General features: G+C 44.3%; 1 protein-coding gene across 1 annotated transcript in view; it reads right to left on the bottom strand.

Moving 5' to 3' along the window:
- LOXHD1 (lipoxygenase homology PLAT domains 1) overlaps positions 1–23812 on the bottom strand; it is an 86124-nt gene that overhangs the window by 50486 nt on the left and 11826 nt on the right. The window contains 9 exon segments of the mRNA XM_087763652.1: positions 58–91; positions 10663–10844; positions 14818–14982; positions 15736–15864; positions 16569–16673; positions 17977–18137; positions 18761–18882; positions 20183–20337; positions 20880–21177. Of these exon segments, the coding sequence (XP_087619778.1) occupies positions 58–91; positions 10663–10844; positions 14818–14982; positions 15736–15864; positions 16569–16673; positions 17977–18137; positions 18761–18882; positions 20183–20337; positions 20880–21177 (1351 nt within the window).

The raw sequence follows: 23812 nt of genomic DNA, 5'->3' as shown, positions 1-23812 counted from the left end.
TCCCATACACACTTGGGACTGAATTCTGCAAGGCTTAATTTCCCCAGACAACCCTACTGGCTGTAAGGAGGTGATAAGTCCAGATTTCTCCCTAATAGATGACAGAACAGCAAAGGGCTTGAATCCTTATTTACACCAAGAGACCTTCCTGAAGATGAGACTGAGCACCTAAGTCTTAAATAAGCTATTAGACCAAAGTGATCTTACGCTCACCGTTCAATAAAGGCAAATAAATCTATGCTGACTCCTAGGTAAACCATCACTGACTGAATGTCTCAGTACAACTGCAAATGTTCTCCTTTGTGCTTCATTCAAGGATTGCTGTGATCTATGGGGCAGCTCAGGGTTTCAGCATCCCTTTGCAAATCCAGGCAAACTATGAATAAACCTTGTATTAAAGGTAAGTCACTCAATAATTTTATACATTGTGTAATAATATTGGTTAGGGGAAAAACCTTCAGGCCAAGGCTTGGGACTTAGCAGGTTTTTCTGTGGTTTTCAGAAATTTCAGTTCAGCTGTTAAAAGGGAGGAAGTGCCAGACTGCTTTTCAAGTGCTTTCCAAAATCTCATTGGGTAAGCTGAGCAGGCAGTGCAGAATTAGACACTGAATACTTGTTTGATTTCTCAGAACATTTGTGCAGGGCTGTTCAAACTGTTATGACAAGAATTGGAGCTCTGAAACTTGCCTCATCACAGACTCCAAACTCAGCCTGGCTTCATCATCATTTTTTCGATTAAAAAAAAGGTTTTATAAACCTTGACAAAAAACTTGGTTGGTTTTCAGATCATCTGGGATTGACATCTAATTTTTCTTTATGATGACTAACAACATTTTTTGGGTGAGGGTTGTACTAGAAACTCACATCAAGCTCAGAACATGTGTGCAATATCAGGGAAGGCATGAATTCATGCTGACCAAATGTGTTCTTACCTCTGGACAGAGCAGAACCCAAAGAGATTCATTCAGCCCCAGTTTGAGAACTTTAGTCATTTCCAACTCAGATTGTGACAATAGGATGGAAATTTACTGATGCCTAAAGTCAATCATCTCACGACCCTATAAAGAGCAGTGCCAAATGAGACCCTTTGAGCTCTCCTGGACCGCAGCAGGCTGTGCCAGCATCTCCCTCTGAGTGGGACGCCTCTCAGAGCTGGGAACTTCTAAGTTTGCATACAGAGACCTGACAACAGGACCTGGGCTGATCTCTGGCGCCTTTCACTCCTTGAGACTCAACCTTCACCCGTTGAGTTAATTATTTGATGTATTTCACTGAACTCAAGAGGAATTTTTACTAGGTACCTTTATATATGCATATTGTGAGTATTTCACTAAAGTCACGACAAATTACTAGGCCTATTGTGTGCATATGTGTATCGATACAAATGTTGTAGTAAACCTTATTTAATCACTTTGTAGATGCTAGAGTAACCAATGATTAGTTATTGCTAAATTCTTGTGATTCTCTCTTAACTGTGAATAAACCTTAAACTGCTGCTAGACATATATAATCCTTAGACATAAACCGTTGGCCAAGTCCGAGACTAGGATTGGATCCAGCCACACCTAGGCTCCTCTCTGAGAAGGAGTTTAGAAAGCAAGGGGGTCCATTCTGAACCTCATGACTCAGCAGGAGGGCCCTCTTTTCCTCCTTGTATTTTCTTCTAACTCAGTTTCCTCTTTCTTTCTCTTTATATATATATTCCATTCATTAATAAGTAATAGAGTGAACCTTGCCATCGAACTTTGTTAAATCACACTTTTATAGATTTCTATTAAAATCACTATTTGCAAATATCTTTGACGGTGATTCTTTAAGCAGCCTAACCACTCATCCATGACACTGTAGGCAAGACAGATTTTATAAGAATATGTTGAGGGGTCATGTTTAGAACAGCTCCAGACTCCTCTTTTAAATAAAGTATATTTTGAATAGGGACAAAATTTTCTTTTTACAGTTTTTACCCTGTTCGCCTGTGACAAACTAAGTTCACAGAACTACCAACGTTTCCAACTGATGTTGCATCCTAAAGCCAAAGTACTCAAAACATCCATATAAAAAATGAGCACTATGAGAAATTGTTATCATTTCCCACTTTAAATAATGGATACAGAGACATAGAGTAGCTTGCTACCAGACAGCAGGAAACACTTCTGTTCTTTCCTTTAAAAACTAGAAAAGTGATCCTTTAATTTGTTTATCTCCCCTCTCCATTATCTCCCTCTTTCTCTGGGACTCCATAGTTCTACTTTTTCAAACACGGGAGAATGCAAAACCTGAGGTACATGGCCACAGCAGAACACCACAGGTGCTCCAACCCATCTCCCTTTGGCCCCTGCTTCCTTGAGTCCCTGCACAGAGTTCAGGCTGTTTGAGAGCATGTGTCCCCCTCACAAGGGGATGGGTTTCATTAGGGTTGTAGGGAACACCATCTCCAGCACTGCCTTCCAGTATAGAGCAGGGTTCCCAGTTGAGACCCAAGCTGGTTCCTAGTCAACAGGAACTTTCTCTGTGCTCCATCCTCACATCACCTCCTGCCCCTCAAAGGTATTCACCATCTTGAGATGAGAGACTCAGAACTGGGCTGCTCAAATTGTCACTTCCTTTCCCAGGGAACTCCCAATACCACTTCCCCTAATCAACTAATTAACAGATGGCTTTTTATCCAACTCAGGAGGTGGCTGTCTGGCTCACACAGTCATAAAACCATAAAATCATAGAATTGTTTAGGTTGGAAAAGACCTTTAAGCTCATCGAGTCCAACTGTTAACCTAGCACTGCCAATTCCACCACTATACCATGTCCCTAAGCACCACGTCTACCCGTCTTTTAAATACCTCCAGGGATGGGGACTCAACCACCTCCCTGGGCAATCTGTTGATAACCCTTTTGGTGAAGAAATTTTTCCTAATATGCAATCTAAACCTCCCCTGGTGCAACTTGAGGCCATGTCCTCTCGTCCTGTTGCTTGCTACCTGGGAGAAGAGACCAACCCCCACCTCACTACAACCTCCTTTCAGATAGTTGTAGAGAGTGATAAGGTCTCCCCTCAGCCTCCTCTTCTCCAGACTAAACAACCCCATCTCCCTCAACTGCTCCTAATAAGACTTGTTCTCCAGACCCTTCACCAGCCTTGTTGACCCTCTTTGGCTACTCTCCAGCACCTCAATGTCTTTCTTGTAGTGAGGGGCCCAAAACTGAACACGATACTCGAGGTGTAGCCTCACCAGTGCCGAGTACAAGGGGACGATCACTTCCCTAGTCCTGCTGGACATACTATTCCTGATACAAGACAGGATGCTATTGGCCTTCTTGGCCACCTGAGCACACTGCCGGCTCATACTCAGACAGCTGCCGACCAACACCCCCAGGTCCTTTTCTGCCAGGCAGCTCTCCAGCCACTCTTCCCCAAGCCTGTAGCGTTGCATGGGGTTGTTGTGAGCCAAGCGCAGGACCTGGCACTTAGCCTTGTTGAACCTCATACAGTTGGCCTCAGCCCATCGATCCAGGTCCCTCTGTAGAGCTTTCCTACCCTCCAGCAGATCGACACTTCCACCCAACTTGGTGTCATCTGCAAACTTCCTGAGGGTGCACTCAATCCCCTCATCCAGATCATCTATAAAGATATTAAACAGGACCGGCCCCAGTACTGAGCCCTGAGGAACACCACTCGTGACCGGTCGCCAACTGGATTTGACTCCATTCACCACCACTCTCTGGGCTCAGCTGTCCAGCCAGTTTTTTACCCAGCAGAGAGTGCACTTATCCAAGCCATGTGCAGCCAGCTTCTCCAGGAGAATGCTGTGGGAGACAGTGTCAAAGGCCTTACTGAAGTCCAGGTAGACAACATCCACAGCCTTCCCCTCATCCACCAAGCAGGTCACCCTGTCATAGAAGGAGATCAGGTTAGTCAAGCAGGACCTCCCTTTCATAAACCCATGCTGACTGGGCCCAGTCACCTGGTTGTTCTGTGTGTGCTGCATGATGGCACTCAGGATGATCTGCTCTATAACATTCCCTGGCACCGAGGTCAGACTGACAAGCCTGTAGTTTCCCGGATCCTCCTTCCAGCCCTTCTTGTAGATGGGCGTCACATTTGCTAACTTCCAGTCAACTGGGACCTCCCCGGTTAGGCAGGACCACTGATAGATGATTGAAAGTGGCTTGGTGAGCACTTCCACCAGCTCCCTCAGTATCCTTGGGTAGAGCCCATCCAGCTCCATAGACTTGTGTATGTCTAAGTGGTGTAGTAGGTCACTAACCATTTCCCCTTGGATTATTGGGGCTTCATTCTGCTCCCTGTCCCCATCTTCCAGCTCAGGGGGCTGGGTACCCCAAGAACAACTGGTCTGACTATTAAAGGCTGAGGCAAAGAAGGCATTAAGTACCTCAGCCTTTTCCTCATCCTTTGTGGCAATGTTTCCCCCCACATCCAATAAAGGACGGAGATTGTCCTTAGCTCTCCTTTTGTTGCTAATGTATTTATAGAAACATTTTTTATTGTCTTTTACAGCAGTAGCCAGATTAAGCTCTAGTTGGGATTCGGCCCTTCTAATTTTCTCCCTGCATAACCTCACGACATCCTTGTAGTCCTCCTGAGTCGCCTGCCCCTTCTTCCAAAGGTCATAAACTCTCCTTTTTTTCCTGAGTCCCAGCCAAAGCTCTCTGTTCAGCCAGGCTGGTCTTCTCCCCTGGCAGCTCGTCTTTTGGCACATGGGGACGGCCTGCTCTTCCGCCTGTAAGATTTCCTTTTTGAAGAATGTCCAGCCTTCCTGGACTCCTTTGCCCTTCAGGACTGACTCTGTCAACCAGGCTCCTGAACAGGCCAAAGTCTACTCTCCAAAAGACCAAGGTAGCAGTTCTGCTGACCCCCCTCCTTACTTCTCCAAGAATCAAAAACTCTATCATTTCATGATCACTATGCCCAAGACGGCCTCCAGCTGTCACATCACCCACCAGGCCTTCTCTGTTCACAAACAAGAGGTCCAGCGGGGCACCTCCCTAGTTGGCTCCCTCACCAGCTGCATTAGGAAGTTATCATCTTCCACGTACTCCAGGAACCTCCTAGACTGTTTCCTCTCTGCTGTTGTCCTGGTTTCGGCTGGGATAGAGTTAATTTTCTTCCTAGTAGCTGGTATAGTGCTGCGTTTTGGATTTAGGATGAGAATAATGTTGATAACACACTGATGTTTTAGTTGTTGCTAAGTAGGGCTTACACTAGTCAAGGACTTTTCAGCTTCCCATGCTCTGCTCGGTGCACAAGAAGCTGGGAGGGGGCACAGACAGGACAGCTGGCCCAGACTGGCCACAGGGCTATTCCATACCACATGACGTCATGCTCAGCATATAAACTGGGGGAGTTGGCTGGGGGGCAGCGATCGCTGCTCGGGGACGGGCTGGGCATCGGTCGGCAGGTGGTGATCACTTGCTTTGTATATTATTATTGTATTTTATTATTATTATTGTATATTATTATTATTACTACTACTATTACTACTATTCAATTTTATTTTACTTCAATTATTAAACTGTTCTTATCTCAACCCATGAGTTTTCTCACTTTTACCCTTCCAATTCTATCCCCCATCCCACCAGGGGGGAGTGAGTGAGCGGCTGTGTGGTGCTTAGTTGCTGGCTGGGGTTAAACCACGACAGTCCTTTTTGGCACCCAATGTGGGGCTCGAAGGGTTTGAGATAATAACAGATTAACCAGAGTGTATTAAGGAATTTGTATCTGTTAACAGCTGCCGGTCATAATATTGATTTATCTGTTCTCAGTATTAGTCTACTTGATCTGCACCATGCTCTTGTTTTTGCAGTACGCGTTAAAGATTGGTGTTGGGTTTTGCAGTTTGCTGTGCTCTGCAGTGATTGGTGAAGTTTTGCTGGGAGATTTGTTATTAAAACAATGGCCTTGTTATTAAAACACTTGGCACACATCCATAAATTGATTCATTTACTGGAGAGCCAAGGAGTGATCAGCAAGACTCGCTCACCTTTTAACAGTCCCATATGGCCAGTGTGAAAGTCTAATGGAGAGAGGAGACTAACAGTAGACTATCGGGGCCTGAACGAAGTCAAGCCGCCACTGAGCACTGCCGTGCCAGACATGCTAGAACTTCAATACAAATTGCAGTCAAAGGCAGCCAAGTGGTATGCCATCACTGACATCGCTAATGCGTTTTTCTCAAACCCTTTGGCGGCAGAGTGCAGGCCACAGTTTGCTTTCACCTGGAGGGGCGTCCAGTACACCTGGAATCGACTACCCCAGGGGTGGAAGCACAGCCCCACCATTTGCCATGGACTGATCCAGACTGCACTGCAACAGGGGGGCTCCAGAACACCTGCAATACATTGATGACATCATCGTATGGGGCAGTACAGCAGTCGGGGATACAGAGGATCCGAGGCCCGCTATACTCCAACTGAAAAAGAGATATTGGCAGCCTATGAAGGGGTTCGAGCTGCTTCAGAAGTGGTTGATACTGAAGCACAGCTCCTCCTGGCACCCCGACTGCCAGGGCTGGGCTGGATGTTCAAAGGGAGGGTCCCCTGTACACATCATGCAACTGATGCTACATGGAGTAAGTGGGTTGCACTGATCACACAACGGGCTCGAATAGGAAACCCCAGTCGCCCAGGAATCTTGGGAGTGATCATGGACTGGCCAGAAGGCAAAGATTTCAGAATATTGCCAGAGGAGGAGGTGACGCGTGCTAAGGAGGCCCTACCATATCATAAACTGCCAGAAAATGAGAAGCAATATGCCCTGTTCACTGATGGGTCCTGTCGTCTTGTGGGGAAGCATTGGAGGTGGAGAGCTGCTGTATGGAGTCCTGCACAACAAGTTGCAGAAACTGCTGAAGGAGAAGGTGAATTGAGTGAGTTTGCAGAGGTGAAAGCCATCCAGCTGGCTTTAGATATTGCTGAACGAGAAAAGTGGCCAATGCTCTATCTCTATACTGACTCGTGGATGGTGGCAAATGCCCTGTGGGGGTGGTTACAGCAATGGAAGCAGAGCAACTGGCAGCACAGAGGCAAACCCATCTGGGCTGCCACACTGTGGCAAGATATTGCTGCCCGGGTAGAGAACCTGGTTGTAAAAGTATGTCACGTAGATGCTCATGTACCCAAGAGTCGGGCCACTGAAAAACATCAAAACAATCAGCAGGTGGATCAGGCTCCTAAGATTGAAGTGGCTCTGGTGGATCTGGACTGGCAACATAAGGGTGAATTATTCCTAGCTTGATGGGCCCATGACACCTCAGGCCATCAAGGAAGAGATGCAACCAATAGATGGGCTTGTGATCGAGGGGTGGACTTGACCATGGACACTATTGCACAGGTTATCCATGAATGCGAAACGTGCGCTGCAATCAAGCAAGCCAAGTGGTTCAAGCCTCTCTGGTATGGAGGACGATGGCTGAAATATCAATATGGGGAGGCCTGGCAGATTGATTAGATCACACTCCCACAAACCTGCCAAGGCAAGCGCCATGTGCTTACAATGGTGGAAGCAACCACCGGATGGCTGGAAACATATCCCGTGCCCCATGCCACCGCCCGGAACACTATCCTGGGTCTTGAAAAGCAAGTCCTATGGCGACATGGCACCCCAGAAAGAATTGAGTCAGACAATGGAACTCATTTCTGAAACAGCCTCATAGACACCTGGGCCAAAGAGCATGGCATTGAGTGGGTATATCACATCCCCTATCATGCACCAATGGGTGGTGGGACATTCAAACATTGGGATACACATTTAGCAAAGGCCACCTGGTTAGTCAACACCAGAGGATCTGCCAATCGAGCTGGCCCTGCCCAATCAAAACTTTTATGTACTGTGGAAGGGGATAAAGTCCCTGTAGTGCACCTAAAAAATATGCTGGGGAAGACAGTCTGGGTTACTCCTGCCTCAGGCAGAGGTAAACCCATTCGTGGGATTGCTTTTGCTCAAGGACCTGGGTGCACTTCGTGGGTGATGTGGGAGGATTGGGAAGTCTGATGTGTACCTCAAGGAGACTTGATTTTGGGTGAAAATAGCCAATGAACTGAATTGTATAATGTTTGTTGCTATATAATACTGGATGTCATCACTTCTATGGTTGCTATATGCCATATCAACGGTATACAGTAAGAATCACCCAAATTAATGAAGAACGAACTTTGAGGAAACTGAGCAAAGTGCAGAGGTGATAGAACCAGAACTGGCTTTAGCATGCTACAATCCAACACCGCACACTACCTCTCCTGCCCAGACAGACCGTTATGACAGATGAATCCCAAAGTCATAAACTAAATGAACTCAACAAACGTTCTAGAGGGATAGCATATAGACTAAGGGAATGATACTCGTGTATTGTATCAAAGGAAAGGAAGGGGGTAGTGGTTAATGAGGGTGTGTTGGATAATGTGGGACCTGGGCATGACATAAATGTTATGGAATAAGGGGTGGATACTGTCCTGGTTTCAGCTGGGATGGAGTTAATTTTCTTCTTGGTAGCCGGTATGGGGCTGTGTTTTGGGTTTAGGATGAGAACAATGTCGATGATACACTGATGTTTTGGTTCTTGCTAAGTGTCGTGGTTTAACCCCAGCCAGCAACTAAGCACCACACAGCCGCTCGCTCACTCCCCCCCCCGGTGGTAGGGGGGAGAGAATCGGAAGAGTAGAAGTGAGAAAACTCATGGGTTGAGATAAAGACAGTTTAATGGGTAAAGCAAAAGCCGCGCGCGCAAGCAAAGCAAGGAATTCATTCATTACTTCCCAGTGGCAGGCAGGTGTTCAGCCATCCTCAGGAAAGCAGGGCTCCATCATGTGTAACGGTTACTTGGGAAGACAAACGCCATCACACCCAATGTCCCCCCCTTCCTTCTTCTTCCCCCAGCTTATATACTGAGCATGATGTCATATGGTATGGAATAGCCCTGTGGCCAGTCTGGGTCAGCTGTCCTAGCTATGCTCCCTCCCAGCTTCTTATGCACCTGGCAGAGCACAAGAAGCTGAAAAGTCCTTGACTAGTGTAAACTCTGCTCAGCAAGAACCAAAACATCAGTGCGTTATCAACATTATTCTCATCCTAAATCCAAAACACAGCGCTCTACCAGCTACTAAGAAGAAAACTAACTCTATCCCAGCTGAAACCAGGACACTAAGTAGTTGCTAAGTGGCGCTCACACTGGTCAAGGACTTTTCAGCTTCCCATGCTCTGCCAGGTACACAAGAAGCTGGGAGGGGGCACAGCCAGGACAGCTGACCCAGACTGGCCCAGGGGTTATTCCATACCACATGACTTCATGGTCAGTATATGAGCGGGGGGAGTTGGCTGGGGGAGGGGCAACGATCACTGCTTGGGGGATGGGCTGGGCATTAGTTGGCGGGTGGTGAGCCATTGTACAGTGTATTGCTGGCTTTGTATTACTGTTGTACTATTATTACTTGTTTTTATTATTATTGTTATTATTACTATTACTACTGTTCTATTCTTATTTTACTTTAGTTATTAAGCTGTTTTTATCTCAACCCACGAGTTTTCCCCTTTTGCCCTTCTGATTCTCTCCCCCATCCCACCGGTGGGGGAGTGAGCGAGCGGCTGCGTGGTGCTTAGTTGCTAGCTGGGGTTAAACCTCGAGATTAAGGAAGCTGCATCTTGAAGGAATGTCAGCTAAGATGGGGTCTATCGCCGAGGTGAGCAGCTCCGGGGCTGGCATGATCGGCAGTGGAGTGCTCTAGCATGATGCACAGAGGGGTTTCTCGAACTGAATCCCAAAATTGTTTCTAAGGTCTGTTGGACTCCAAATTATGGCTCTACACAAGTAGGTGAAAGAAGAATATATTTGGCTTCATCCCCATCTCCTGCAGCAAGAGGAACTGGCGAAGAGAGAATGAAGTTTGGGGACATGTTAATATGATGTTATAAATCTGGAGAACAAACTGTATTTTCACTCACTTCATCTAAGAAAAGTACTCATGTTTCAGATTCTACCAAACCTAAAATAAATCTTATGGAATAAAGAAATAACAATAACACTCAGTTTAAGATTTATACTTCTGGATTAATGCAACCTTTATTACGAAAAACTGTGCGGAAACTCCACCAAAATAAGTCTTATTCTTTGTTTTTAAGGAATCACACTGGGGATTTATTTTATGATTCATGCCATATAACAACAATCTGGGCTGGAAGCATTTTAACTTGTTAAAAAGTTTGGTTTAAGATTTGCCTTCAATTATTTTACAAAAACAAACCAAACTCAAAACATAAAGAGGTTATGCGGTCCTCTACAAAGTCAGTGTTGGTGTTGCACCCAGGGAAGGAAGGTGAGGACATGAAGCAGTACCAAAAGGATAGGCCAGAGCAGGACTGCCTATATTTTTGCCTCTCTCAAATTCTCAGCAATAACAATATATTACAAATAGGAATTGCTGAATATTGTAGATGTAAATGAGCTCACTCATTTGATACCTTTGAGTTGCTGCTAACTGGAGGTCAGTGAAAAAAGTGAGTAAGTCTATTGCAGAACAGAGTTTTGAACCCACATTCTTTGAGTAAAAGAGCTGAATAGCTTTCCCTAAAAGAGCAAAAGTTCCCACTTCACTCTGTTTTCTCTTCTTAGTCCCCTTAGGGCAACCTAAGATGAGAGTGAGCATCTTTGATCTTACCTCCACAATGAACTGATTCACTGAGTTCCTTTCAAAATACATCCTTTGCTCTCTCTTGTTGAGGCACAGGGATTTCTGCTGAGTGCAGATCCCATCGCTTCCATAGAGAACAACGAAAACATCTGCATCCGTGCCAGCTCCAAAGATGTCACTGGTGTAGACCGTGATCTCATAAGGGACAACTGATTTGGGAAATGGCAGAAAATTAAAACAAACCAACAAAAGTTAGTAAGCAGTATACCAGTGCTCCTAAGAACATTTTAATGAGACAAAATCTGGATTAGAAAACTCAACAGTTAAAGAGGACAGGGTAGGAATCACACACTTGTGGTCATTTAGTTATCAAGCTGGTCAGTACTACAAGAATCCAGAGGAATTTCCTTTAACCCTGTAAGGCCAATTGACCTTGATGCATGTTCATTTACTGAGATTTTGGGGTTAATCACATGATCAGAAAGCACTCAATATATTTATACCTGCCATCTAAAGTTACTGAAAAAGGATTTACTTCAACAGCTCAAGTCTTAAAGCAAAACATGAATTCACAAATTTTTGAGCAACTAGACAGATGGATGACGTTAAGCCAACTGGAGGCAGTATATACATATTCAAGATAGCATTATTGATAAAAAATTTCCTATTATGTTTATTACTAAACAAGCGACAAAAATAAATCAAAAGGAAAAGAAATAAAACGCTCTGCTGTCTACTGTGATCTAGTTTTCTCTTGGTACCACCTTCTCCTTAACACCAAGGCAAACAGGTTAAATTACTACCAGATCAATGGTGAATGCAGAACAGTAAGGATCAGCCCCTAAATACATCCTTATTCTGTTCCCTTGGTTTCTCCAGAATGCCCCATGACCCCAAAATCTGATGCCTCCTTTTGTCCTGTTCTATCTTCACAGCTTCTCAGTCCTGAGTCCTGATGGAGCATGACTCGGACTTGCTCAGGAATAAGACTGACCCAGGAATAAGACTTGGGCTCTGTTCCTCGCTCTGCTACAGATTTGCTGAATATCCTTAGTCAAGTCACTTGCCATCTCAGTTTCCAAGTTGAGATGGTGTTTAGCTCACAGAGTAAGAGACCTATGTACAGATGTCTGCACGTCAAATAGATGTGTACATCTCCAGATGTAATCACTAAAGTCAGTAGAGTTTGGAGAAAGACAAGCAAATGCAGGCATATTCCTCAGGGTCAGCTGAATCATTCTGTAAATAACTGTCTGTGAACGACCAAACATCTATTGATGATAACAGGAAATCAGACACTCCAATGTCATGAGGACATGTGAATCCAGGTGTGCCATCTGGAAAACTGAATCCTGTCCCTATCTCTTTTAAATCCTTTCTGAAATCTATAGATGAAAAATGCCAGGTAAGACTTGGGCACCACCAATTAGCTGTAGGGACTTCTCCTGCCGCAAGCAGACACAATCCTTGTAGTCCATGTCGCTGCCCATAAGGACAGCCTTTGACACCCAGCGCTATTACTAGGATCTGCTCCTGGCCATCCCTCTCCCATACACCACCTACTCAGTTTCCACCGTTTCCCATCCCTCACTACAATCTTCTCAGTTGCTTGTCATCTTCATCCTCCTACACTGCATCGACTTCAGTCATCTTTGCTATTTACACTACAGTACTTTGTGCTATATTTCAGATTCAGCATCTCTGTTAGGGTAGGGAGAAGGTTTCTGGCACCATATCTGTTACTGTTGGAGTAACTCTGATTATGCGTATCAGAGACTAATCATTCATTAAAAACACAGGCTTTCTAAATACGTCTCTCAGGAGAACAGAGATGAAGAAGTTTTCTTCTACAGAGAGTCAGCCTGGAGGTACTTAATATTCTTTCTGTCCAACTCAAAGAAATCTGCTCTGCTGTGCTGCAGGTAAACTGGAATAGCTTCTCCAATATGTAAGAGGGGAAAAACAAATCCTGGAGACCAAAAATCACATGCTACGCATTATGAATTAAAAATGATCTTCTCTGCTGAAGTCCGTGGCACTTGCTCTTGTTGCTTGAATATTAACGTCAGCTTAGAACTGAATCAGCAAAGCAGCACTGTAACAAGGTCACTAGCAGCACAACTTTCAGCTGTCAGACTCCCATTTCATTTATGTGGCACTTTTAAAGTTGTATCCTCACAGGCATGAGTTTAATTGGACTGCCAATGACATGTTTTCATCGTTTGTTCGGTGTGAACAATTCTGGCACGAGTCATCATAAAACAAATCAAACTGTTTTAGATACCTCTGGCAAACTGAAACCCCCAGGTTGATAGTCAGGAAACCAGAATGCAGTAAATAGCACAGCGGGAACAGTTTAAATGGTGAAACAGCCTAAGCTGACACTGAGTCTGGTGCAACCTTTTTGCCAGAGAGGCCTGACTATTTTCAAAGGCTGAATGTGGACGTCTGACAAAAATCAGGTTTACACAACCTATGTACTCAAAGGTATGGTATGCCAGAAACTCTTACATCATTGTAATATGCAGGGACATTAATAAATTATATAGTCAACATCTGCATCAAAATATATATCGACTGGGATAAAATGGAAAAAACCTGATATTAAAAGCACATACAAGATCTCTGGGCTATATTCGCTCCTATGAAAGTATTCACTATATCTATCTACAAATTTATTTTTTCAAACATAAAGACTATTATATCTTCCAGTTGACTGACAAAAGTGAGGAAGGGAGCCAAGAGTATCCAATCCTCTGCTCCAGACAGTTTATGTAAAGAAAGCAAGACATGAGAAATAAAAAATAACTTGGTCAAAGCATGGGGAAGGCACAAAGAGATGATGTTGCCAGATCCTCAGAGAAGAAAGATGATTTTAGCTTACAGACTGCCAGATATGAGGACCTTGACATTGGAGGGTAGGCCAGTGAGTGTGAAAGAGACCTTTAACATGAACCACGGTGCTGACAGTAAAAAAGAAGGAGCCAAAGCAGCTGATAGTCTTCTGTGTGGTTATTCTCACAACTACTTATGGAGAAGGAAACTGAGGCTGAAAAAGAGAGATTGGGCAGCTCTAACTTTCGATGTCTAAATAAGGAACTGCAGAAGGTAAGGCTTTTGATACCATCAATGCATACAATGAGGGATGCAATGAGATAGGAGACATCTTTGGTGAGAACAACTTATCACTTGTCCAGAGTGACCTAGGAAGCACCTGGCAGGGCATGGGGTGGAAATCAACTCTCACGTTCCAGACCTTAACCCTCATCATTGTGGCATCCAACCTAATGAAGGGAAAATGCAATTTTGATAGTCCCCTGAAGGTGGGCCAGGAAATATTTGTCAACAACTTGAAATGAAGCAGATCAGGGAGGGACAAGTCAAATACAGTCCCAGGGCTGTGAGTTCCCTGCACACAGTCAAGGATGCACATGTGAAAAGGGAAAAAGAGGGCTACAGAACAAGCAAAATAATGTTTCCAGTCATTTATTTCAAGAAAGCCATGTTATCTGATTCTCAATGTTCTGGAGACAGGAAAAGAAGTTGCCTGAATAGAGTTTAAGGTGCTATAGCAGACTTTAAAATTATAAGATCAGTACTCAGAAGGAGCTCCCAAAAGACACTGGGTTTACCCCAAACATCAATTTAGAGGGGAGCGAAGTGGAAAAATTGGAGAACGCTAAAAGAGGCAGACTGCTGCAACACTATCAGAAAAGTACCACACCAAAGAAACTCTGGAAGAGGGTCTTTCAGCAAGAGAGGTGTGTGCAATGCCAAAGGCACTGGGGGAACCAAGGCTTGAAAGCAAGACTAAAGTGTCTGCTTTGACAATAGGAACAGCAATATTAGAATGGAACGAGATCAAAGGGAAACTGGAGACAAGGAAGACAGCTTGGAATGGGCTGAGGACTTGGAGATGAAAGGGCAAGAGGGAGCAAAAAGACAATCATACACAGCCACATGGCTTCTAATGACTCTCTGGTTTGGGAAATACAGGAAATGTTAGTCTAGAGCACCCAGAGGAACCTTCTTGTAGTAATTGGAATAGTTGGCATGTGATGTATTTATAAATTTTTCGAAGCCAATTCAAGGGAAAGGCCAAGCCTATAAAACTGCATGAGCTCGTGAGATTTTATCTTCTGTAATGATGGGTGTATCCTGGGGAAATGGCATTCTGCTCACATGGGATATATTCTGTTGTCTGCAGTTCTGCAGGGAAGATAATTCTCTCAATGGCTCCATCATCCTCCGATTTATCCAGCCAATGGCCACAAGGGAACTTGAGGCACTGTCCCAGTGACGGGGCATCAATCTCCACCCATTCCAGAAACCAGCCAGTTGAATTACCTGTGGTTGGAGAGATAACAGCGAATAACCTACAAAGCCTTTACAGACAACAGCAAATGAATCATTACATTCCAGACCTCTGAGAAATAAGTCTTCCTCTCTTTTGCCAATGGAAAAATAGAATAGATACCATAAAGATCATTGTAAGCAATTGTCCAGGTTTGAGGTAATGTGCTTTACATTTCTATATGTGTCAGGTTAAAGATGCACATGTGGAGGTGCTAATTACTCCATCACTTCGATTAATTTGCCTTTGTAATAAGACAAAGGAGTTATCCACAAACATGTCCTTTGGTGCCCTATGAAGAAGGAATCCATGTGTCATTCCACTGCTTCCCTGGTTTTAAGTAGAGACACATCTCTGTCTAAGCAGCAGCTAGGACTTCATGATGAAAACAACAAAAATATTGATGAAAGAAATGAGGTAACTCTATAGGTCCCATGTAGAACAAGAAAAACTACCAGGTTTTGTGATATATGAGAAATCTTTCTAAAGATGTGGCTGCAAAGCTAAAGAGCCTCTTACAGAGAGAGAGGTTGTAAAGGTACCTGCAGGTTGCCACCACTGTACTCTTATTGTCACAGCCATGAGCATGGTATTAGGAGCAAAGACAGTAGCAGCAACAGCCAAAGTGACAGCAAGGATCTGTCGCTAAAAGGTAAATTACGTTTGGGGTCTTGGAGGCAGGTTATTTTATACAGCAATGTGCCGAATGCACTAGAAATACTACATTACAAAGCAGATTATCTTACCTTTATTGTCATGGCCTATCTTGATTTTTTTCAGGTCTCCAATGTCCACAGATTCCACTGTAAACTCATCTACCTTCCCACGCTCAAATTTGTTCTTGTTAATCTTTGAGGCCTTTAGGCTGACTGTTCCTGTTGCGGTGATGCAAAAGGACATTGTTCAGCATGTGAAACAAATCCTCTGGGAATGTCAACAGTGTAACAGGGGAAATGGCTAAATGTAAAAAATGGCTTTTCCTCTCAAGATCTGAGCTTTGTCCCTACCTCCCTCCGAACCCAAATCTGTATCAACACCCAAAATAGACATAATTCCTTTCTTGAGTGATCCTCTGGTAGTGCCACAGGGACAATGCTGTTGTGCTGTGTTCACAGTTAAAGAAAGGGGTGCGACCCATCAGTTCCCTGTCACTCTCACAGAGCTCAGCTGCTTCCAAGAGGATTTGCTCATCAGCTGATTAAATACTTCTGGGCCACTCAAAGAGGCAGAGGAGAGCTGGATTTTAGGATCATGCTGATTCACTGCTGAGGAAAGAAAATCATTCACCGCATTCACTACTCAGTAATGTAGTCCCAGTCAACTGTGCTGTTTCTATAATTGCAATTAAAGCCTTTAGATCGGCAGCTGGTGCAAATCAGCATTGCAATGTTTGACAGTGATTTACAGCAGCTGGTGGTATGCTCCCAGTAATCGCGATGTATGTGGAAACAGCAAGAACATGAAGCTGTGCTAAAAAGGAGTGAGGAATGGGTATTGAGGAACCAAAAGGAAATCATGACCTGTCTTTTCAGGTATCCATCAGTGAGGCATTATCCTGTTCCGTCACGTGAAGCCATACCTGTATCATCTTTACTTCCATAGAGAGTGATGAAGACGTTGGCATCTGTCCCAGCATTCTTCTTGTCCCCGGTTTTCACTTTCACAGTGTATGTTGTTGATTTAGCTGTCAGATAAAATATCTTAATTTAAGAGTGTGAAGTCTGAGCAGGAATTAACTCTACTTTTCATTGCATATATGTGTTTGGTTTGGGTTTTCTTTTGACTGATTACAATCGTGTTGTAATCTCTAATTCCTGTTGTATGCTGTGGTAGCTCCTGGGGTGAGCTGGGCTATCTGGTTGCAGAGTCTGCTGCTGCTCCAGTCATTCAGTACATTTGTCTGCATATCTACAGATAAGAAATGTGCTCAAGCCTTCCCATTTGCTTCCTGGGAATCCATAAGTCTCTTTGAATCTGCCTCTGCCTATAATGCTATTTCATTAAAAAAACCCACCCCACCCCACCTTTATTCTAATAGCACCAAATAATATATATGCATATAACACATACCAGAAAGTATGTGCATGTTGACATATATGGTTCATACGCATGAATGCACCCTTCACAATAGTATCATTAGGGAGGTTTCTGTTGCACCATCATCTAGCAAGCGCAACAAACTCATAAAAATTGTGGAAAAGTCTAATACCATCTTCACTGCACTGCAAAAACATGTTCAAGATTTCCAAACTGGCATCTTTCTTCCATCGTTAGACACATGTTTCCAAAATGCTGGTCAGCCAGAAGGTCCTCCTGAACCAAAGAGCTATCCAATTTGTGGAGATTTGCCGGCTATACAATTTGTGGAAACTATTCATGTATTCAAAAGCATCTGAGGGGGGAGTTTAAGACCTTTCACTGGCAGTGAAGCCAATGGAAGTGCTGGGCCCTCAGCACCTTTCAGCATCAGATCCAGGAGTGTGTCATTGCTCTGCGGTTACTGTGCAAAATTATGTACAATAGAGACAAAGTTATTTCGGAGGACAATGGACGCAAGCAACAAGATGGAAAGTGAGACAAATTTAGGTACCTTCCCTTTCTCTGGTCATGTTTGCTCTCTGCTCGGTTTCATGTTGAAATGTTTAACCATTCCAGTCCATGATGTGAAATGGCTGGGATTTATACCTTAGATATTAGCAACGAATGTGCATTTCAGTTGAGAGATGATGACTGAACATGTTATCCATCTTCCTAGCTTTCTCACTTTGGGTCCAATCTTGCAAGATGATTAAATCACCTAAAAATGAGGAGTGTCCACTCGTCACTGGCTGACACGCACTTCACAATTCATTCACACCTGAAAACTTCATGGTCGGAGCAGAATTACTAACAGCCCAGTGAACGCTAACTGCTAATGCCCTCAGCAGTGCTAATAATTTGGTTCCTTTTCAAACCCACACTGCAAGAAATACAAGGCTAACATAAACCTTTCTGTTGCAGGCCCAGCATTGCAAGAGACTGGCCATCATTTTCCAAATCTTTCTTTACAAATGCTTCATCCACTGGGACCAGCTCCTAGACAATCTGACCGTCATCTTCCTCAACTGCTAACCACTGCTGGCATGGAAAATAATACCTACAAGAATGACAGCAGCACCCAGCACTTACAAAGGACTTCACAGGCTTTAATAACATAAACAAGCACAGATCAAAGGCTACTTAAAAAAACAAGATTACTCAAAGCTGAACAATACATCTATTTTCATCCTTGAGCTCTGGTATTGTTTGTGGGAACTAAATCCATAAATAGGTTAATGAGCACTTACTTACTAAAAAGGGCTGTTTCTGAGCTGTCAGCCCCATATGATTGATTCCTTTCAGTTTTCACTCCCCGAAAAAGTTAAATAACTCGAGGGAACCTCCAGTCTCCCAGGCATTTTATGTTTATGAATAGTGGACCCATCTTGAGGCTCTTATGAGCAGTCCCACCCACCAGAGCATTGTGCAACTTTTAAGCATGTAACTTCAAGCATGTTCCAGCTCAAGGCAAGCCTGTATTTCAGGTTTCTAACAGCCTAGGCTTTGCTCCTCCAGCCATCTGTGAAAATCATGGGAGTTTGCTTAGATCAGGACTTACTTTTGGCCCAGATCTTTGCATTAGGTACAAAAGACAAACAAAATGTGAGGTCAGGGAACTCACGCTCCTGAGAACATGCCCCCTTTTCTGACTGTATGAAAAGGGTGTGATAGGCTGCTCATGTGGTGCTCTCCTTGAGGGCAACAATTCCTACCTTCTCCAGGAACCAGCTTGGGCTAGCACCAGAGTTATTGTGGTGGATCTGCAGCTTCTTCAGCTCACCCAGGTCAATGGCTTTGATGGTGAACACATCCACCTGCACAGGAGGAAAGAGGTAAATGACTGTGTTTCCCAGAAAGGGGGAAAGAGAGGCAGTAACTGGGCCAGAGTAATTTTTTTCCCATGAAAACAAAAGGTATTTGTAAGTCTCCCTTGTATTCTTAGGATAGATGTACTAAAATAACTACAGAGCTGTGAGCTCTCCCATTCATGCTTGGCTCCTACAAGGCAGTAACAGCCATGGAGCTGCACAACCCTTCGCTCCTTTCTTTACCTCATCCCCATTTCAGCTTCCTCTAGGTTTAACTCATCTCTCCTAAATCTCATTCCTTTCAGGCTTAGCATTTTCCCCCAGATTGAATCTGGAACTGGACACAAATGTATTGATTCCACAGAAACTCTCCTGTGTACCTCCATGTGCTTTACCATGGAGACTTTGGAAACCACAGACTTTTTTCCTCTTGTCATTTACTACAACCATGAAGTTCATTTATTAGCTGTATTAGTGTGACAGGATGGTCCTTGTTATCATAATACTTTAAACATCTTAATGTGATTAACTTGTTGGTAGACTTTGGGTTTCTACTCCCGAGGGCAGAGAGCGTTACATTTGCAGTTTGGAGCTCTTCCCACTGAATGAAGAACCATGTGCAGGTTGCAGTTTCACTGGTGCCAAGCTCATAAATCACAGCTAACAGCTTATTTAACAACCTTGGGCTCTTTTTTCTGATCTCAAGTTTTCCACAGCTGCTTATTGTTTCTGTAATTTTTCGTTATTCAAAATTATTCCTTGAAAAATTCTTGGCTATAATAGTAGCTTGTTAATTGTTCATAAACATTTTTATGGCAAATATTCAATCTACAAGAGATGTTATTTAATTGCATTAGATTATAATGTAATTATAGCACATCATGTGATATTGCTTTTATTCCCTGACTGGTGGAGTAGAACATTTAGATTCTAAGTGTATTTGCAATCTAAATACTGACATATTTGAACTGCCTCACAAATGCTCTCCAACATTGATTTTAAGTTTGTGGTTTTCAAGTATTCCTGGCAGGAAACATTATCACCAGAATGCTTGCAGGAAGCAGATGCAAAAGGTGGCTCCAATGTAGAATTGGTGTTCAGCTTATTATTCAAATGAATTTTCCCTGGACAATGTTTTGAGGCATTTTGCTTTAAATAATATATTTAAGAAATAAAACACATCCGAGCTTTAAGCTGAAAGAAGAAGCCAAGCCTTGCAGAGAAGAGACTGTAATCAATGGCCAGTGTAACTGAGAGAGCTCTGCCAGCCTCCTTCTTGCTTGAGTGAGTTGAGTTCATGCATTACCTGGCCCTTTTCAAACTTGTTGAGGTTATTCGACCTTTTCAGCTGGCGCTCACCCGTGTCTCCTCTTTCTACGCCATAGATGCTCAAGAAGACATTAGCATCCGTCCCAGCCCCCCACACATTCCCAGTGAGAACACGGACTTCGTAAGTATTCTCTGCAAATAAAATTGCAAAGGGAGATCAGGAAGAGCCCAGAAATAGCCATATTTCATCATATCTGTGGCTGACCATGAAAGTGGGTAGCCCAAAAATGCTGGCACAGTCAGCTTTAAGAAAGGTTTTGTCTGGAGTTTCTTAAAATGTTTGCCTGTGTCTTAAAACATGAGAGGCTCCACCTTTCTCTAGGCCTTCTCATTAACCAAATAAATATCTAAAGCTTGCTAAACTTCTAGCCACAGTGGTAACTTGTGGGACTTGTGACCCAAGTTCCCCAGACAAGCCTTGGAGAATCCTATAGCAATCCTTTAGGATACTCCCATTTCAGTCTATCTCCTCCATCCTCTGCCTGAGTTTAACCACTGTCCTCTTCCTCCTGAGATCTGATCAACCAGCTCACAGTGTAACTTACGCTGCAGGCCTGGGGCAATGGGATGGCTGGGGGCCATAAATGGTCCTGCAAAGCTCCACAGTGTGGTTATCATCCTTTATGCAACTGCTGTATGCACGCACACACATGCACATTCCCTCTGATATTTACCCTCCAGGGCAGACTCTCCATCAGGCACCAGCTCCACCACAAGCTCCTTATCTCCTTCATCTTTCGCCAACCAGCGGTGTGCCACAAACGTATAGACATCCATTACTTCTTCCATGTTGGTCTCCACTTCTTCCTCCTCATCACACTTCTTCTTTTTCTTCTTCTTCTTTTTATCAGACTCCTTCTTCATGGCAAGCCGCTTCAGCACCACACTTTCCAAGAACCAGCCATCCCCAATGCCTTTCCCATCATGGCCTATCCGAATCTTATAAATCTTGCCAACATCTGCAGCCTCTCTCTGCCACAGAGGGAAAGTCAGCATCCAGGAGGATACAAGATATCTCAACTTCATAAAGTGCATTCTTAAAAATGAGGAGCATCGCCTCTATCACCCAAAACTATCTAAGCAAGGAAAAGATCAATTTTTTTATGGAAGTTTACCTTTATTTTTTCCTTCCTGTTTTATTCTTTTATAATGCCCATCACCCACTCTCATCTGAACAAACTGAGCTGAAGACATTCAGAACAACCACGGTGAGGACAGGAGCTGAATTCATATTTACTGGGCTCCCTACTTCTCCATTGCTTTCCTCACCAGTATTGTCTCTATGTTGGCATTAAAGGTGAATATGCCAAAATATCATATTAGGTTATCAGATTCTCAGTGCCTGAGTTCTTTTTTAAATGGAGAGGACTACAAGGATGTCATGAGGTTATGCAGGGAGAAAATTAGAAGGGTCAAAGCCCAACTAGAATTTCATCTGGCTACTGCTGAAAAAGACATAAAAAATGTTTCTATAAATACTTTAGCAACAAAAGGAGGGCTAAGGACAATCTCCATCCTTTACTGGATTCAGGGGCAAGCATAGTGACAAAGGGTTAGGAAAAGGCTGAGGTACTTAATGCCTTCTTTGTCTCAGTCTTTAACAGTAAGACCAGTTGTTCTCAGGTTACCCCTCCCCTGAGCTGGAAGACAGAGACAGGGAGCAGAATGAAGCCCCCATAATCCAAGGGGAAATGGTCAGTGACCTGCTACACCACTTAGACACACACAAGTCTATGGGGCCAGATGGGATCCACCCAAGGGTACTGAGGGAGCTGGCAGAGGTCCTCACTAAACCACTCTCCATCATGTATCAGCAGTCCTGGCTAACTGGGGAGGTCCCAGTTGACTTGAAGTTAGCAAATGTGATGCCCATCTACAGGAACTGCTGAAAGGAGGATACAGGGAACTACAGGCCTGTCAGCCTGTCCTCGGTGCCAGGCAAGGTCATGGAGCAGATCATCCTGAGTGCCATCATGCAGCATGTACGGGACAACCAGGGGATCAGGCCCAGTCAGTATGGGTTTATGAAAGGCAGGTCCTCCTTGACTAACCTGGTCTCCTTCTATGACAAGGTGACCCGCTTAGTAGATGAGGGGAAGGCTGTGGATGTTGTCTACCTAGACTTTAGTAAAGCCTTTGACACTGTTTCCCACAGCATTCTCCTGGAGAAGCTGGCTGCTTGTGGCTTGGATGGGCGTACACTTCGCTGGGTAAAAAACTGGCTGGATGCCTGGGCCCAAAGAGTTGTGGTAAATGGAGTTAAATCCAATTGGTGGCCAGTCACAAGTGGTGTTCCCCAGGGCTCAGTACTGGGGCCAGTTCTGTTTAATATCTTTATCGATGAACTGGACGAAGGGATTGAGTGCACCCTCAGTAAGGTTGCAAACGACACCAAATTGGGTGGAAGTGTCGATCTGCTGGAGGGTAGGAAGACTCTACAGAGGGACCTGGACAGGCTGGATTGATGGGCCGAGGACAACTGTATGAGGTTCAACAAGGCTAAGTGCCGGGTCCTGCGCTTGGCTCACAACAACCCCATGCAACACTACAGGCTTGGGGAAGAGTGGCTGGAGAGCTGCCTGGTGGAAAAGGACCTGGGGGTGTTGGTCGGCAGCTGGCTGAGTATGAGCCGGCAGTGTGCCCAGGTGGCCAAGAGGCCCAATAGCATCCTGGCTTGTATCAGAAATAGTGTGGCCAGCAGGACTAGGGAAGTGATCGTCCCCTTGTACTCGGCACTGGTGAGGCCGCACCTCGAGTGCTGTGTTCAGTTTTGGGCCCGTCACTACAAGAAGGATATCGAGGTGCTGGAGCGTGTCCAGAGAAGGGCAACAAGGCTGGTGAAGGGTCTGGAGAACAAGTCTTATGAGGAGCGGCTGAGGGAACTGGGGTTGTTTAGTCTGGAGAAGAGGAGGCTGAGGGGAGACCTTATCACTCTCTACAACTACCTGAAAGGAGGTTGTAGCGAGGTGGGGGTTGGTCTCTTCTCCCAGGTAGCAAGCAACAGGATGAGAGGAAATGGCCTCAAGTTGCACCAGGGGAGGTTTAGATTGGATATTAGGAAAAACTTCTTCACTGAAAGGGTAGTCAGGCATTGGACCAGGCTGCCCAGGGAAGTGGTTGAGTCCCCATCCCTGGAGGTATTTAAAAGATGTGTGGATGTGGTGCTTAGAGACATGGTTTAGTGGTGAACTTGGCAGTCTTAGGTTAACAGTTGGACTCGATGATTTTAAAGGTCTTTTCTGACCTAAATGATTCTATGATTCTATGATTCTAAATAAATAATAAGATACACAATACTTAGCACAAGACATGAACCAAGCAAGAAGCAATAATGGTATAGTGAAAAGTCAGTAAACTTGGACTCAGATAACCTGATCTCTGACATGGACCATGGGCTTGGACTGCCCTTCTCCTTACTTTTCATCTGAAAAATTAGGAGAGTACCTTCTCACTTCGCTAGTGAGCAGAGAGGGTACAATCATTAGTGATTACAATGCATCAGTGGCAGAAGGCTGTATCAGTAGGAAGATTTCCGTCTCTGTAGTCAATACAGCAGATGATACAAAACCTTATTGGTTTAGATTATTTGTCTGGATTACTACCTAAT

This window comes from Nipponia nippon, unplaced genomic scaffold (assembly GCF_047370975.1).
Source record: "Nipponia nippon isolate SJK-2023a ecotype South Korea unplaced genomic scaffold, ASM4737097v1 scaffold_29, whole genome shotgun sequence".
Lineage (NCBI taxonomy): Eukaryota > Metazoa > Chordata > Aves > Pelecaniformes > Threskiornithidae > Nipponia > Nipponia nippon.
This window is presented reverse-complemented; position numbering and strand designations above follow the sequence as displayed.